Below are 1,656 nucleotides of genomic sequence, written 5' to 3' on the forward strand. Positions count from 1 at the left end.
GTCCACCCCTGTGCCCGAGCCGTGCCACCCTCTGGGACGTAGCCTGGGCACATCCCTGTGTGGACCCCTCCATGGGCCACCTCTCCTGAGCAGCCCTGCCCGGTGCCACACTTACGTAGAAAGCCTGTTCCCGCAGGGATGGCGTGTCAGGCGGGCTCTGGTTGTAGGTGGAGAACCTCTTGTTCACTGTGGAGGCCTTGTTGACGGTGCTGGCTGCAGAGGGCTGGTCATCCTTGTCGAAGGGGCTGGGGAGGAGAGCCGGGAGGTGAGGGCTGTGTGCCAGCCTGGGCGGGTCTCGACCCTGCTCTGCAGCAAGCAGGACACCAGGACCCCATCCAGTCCAGCTCTGGTTTTCCATAATTGCAGCCCAGTTTTGGGATGGGAGAGAGCCCGGGGCAGGCCACCTCTTGCCACCTCATGCCGGGCACCCTCAGCCCTGCCATGTGCTACCAGCAATGCCTGCTGAGATACTCACTTCCAGGTCACCTCCAGGCTGAGTTTGAGGGTGCCCAAGTCGTTGATATCCACAGCCACTACCTGGGGCAGAGCCGCAAAGAGGTCCTTGGTCTCGCAGGACACATTGCCCACCACAACATGGTTGGCCAGGCTCTTTAGCTCTGTCACCTGGAGAAGGAGAGGGAGGAGAGGACGAGATGAAGCCGTGGGCCTCATCTTATCCATGCTGTTTGCATCCATGCTGTGTGCCAGGATGCCACGGCCACCAGACAGCCTCCTCCCACCCCCGTGAAGGTGAGGTTTAGGTGAGGTCCCGGAGGGAAGCCCTGCTGGGCTGCAGGGTGGTAGCTGGCCCACACCATCCCTGCCCCATTTGCACTGTACCTTGATGGAGAGGAACTCGGTGACAAGGGGCAAGAAAACCATTTCCTCGCTGTCCCACACCTGCTTGCTGTTCACCTCGATGCGCCCCCGCAGCTTCCACCGCTGCCGTCCGTACTTCATGAAGATCTGGGGATGCAGAGGTGTGGGTGTGGGGTAGATACAGCACTGGGGTGGTGGGTGCTCTCTGTGCATCCCCAGGCATGACCAGGGACCCATGCCACCCACCACTGCCCTGCACCATGCCCTCCACACCAGCGCCCACCTACGCCCCCCAGGCACGCCAAGGACCACGGGGCAGGAGAAGAGCAGATCCCAACCCATATGGTCCCACCAACCTCATACTGGTCACCAGCACAGAGCCGGGCAAAGCCTGCCAGTCCTGCAAGAGAAGGCAGAGAGGCGTCAGCAGGCAGCAGGCAGGCAGGCAGGCAGCAGGCCAGGGATGGAGCGGGACGCATTACCTTTCATCCGGACGTGGAACTCGCCCAGCTGGCTCTCCAGCTCGTTCTCCAACAGACACATGTTCTGGGGACAGACGGACAGACAGCACCCATCAGCAGCCACCCGTGGGACCCAGCACCCTGCCAGCCCACCCCAGCCGGCTGCCTCACCTCCGTGTACTCCTTGTAGCCCTTGCTGGCCTCAGCCAGGCTCTCGCGTGCCTCCCGGCTGCCCGGCGAGCCCGTGCTGTAAGCCTTGACCATGTTGTGGGCTCCATCGCGGAGCCGCCGCTGGATGCAATAAGCCTCGTAGAGATCATCTATCTGCAAGGACAGGCCCAAGCTGCGGTTAGGGGAAAGGGCGGGGACAGACCGG

General features: G+C 62.7%; 1 protein-coding gene across 1 annotated transcript in view; it reads right to left on the reverse strand.

Annotated features, from left to right (window-relative positions):
* LOC104078535 (protein FAM65A-like) overlaps nt 1-1,656 on the reverse strand; it is a gene marked incomplete at its 3' end in the record, with an annotated part of 5,823 nt that overhangs the window by 227 nt on the left and 3,940 nt on the right. Inside the window, exons 4-9 of the mRNA XM_009580203.1 lie at nt 1,452-1,604; nt 1,302-1,365; nt 1,176-1,219; nt 841-966; nt 476-624; nt 116-245 (exon numbers count right to left, since the gene is read on the reverse strand). Of these exons, the coding sequence (XP_009578498.1) occupies nt 116-245; nt 476-624; nt 841-966; nt 1,176-1,219; nt 1,302-1,365; nt 1,452-1,604 (666 nt within the window). The remainder of the gene's footprint in view (nt 1-115; nt 246-475; nt 625-840; nt 967-1,175; nt 1,220-1,301; nt 1,366-1,451; nt 1,605-1,656) is intronic.

This window comes from Fulmarus glacialis, unplaced genomic scaffold (genome assembly GCF_000690835.1).
Source record: "Fulmarus glacialis isolate BGI_N327 unplaced genomic scaffold, ASM69083v1 scaffold17856, whole genome shotgun sequence".
Lineage (NCBI taxonomy): Eukaryota > Metazoa > Chordata > Aves > Procellariiformes > Procellariidae > Fulmarus > Fulmarus glacialis.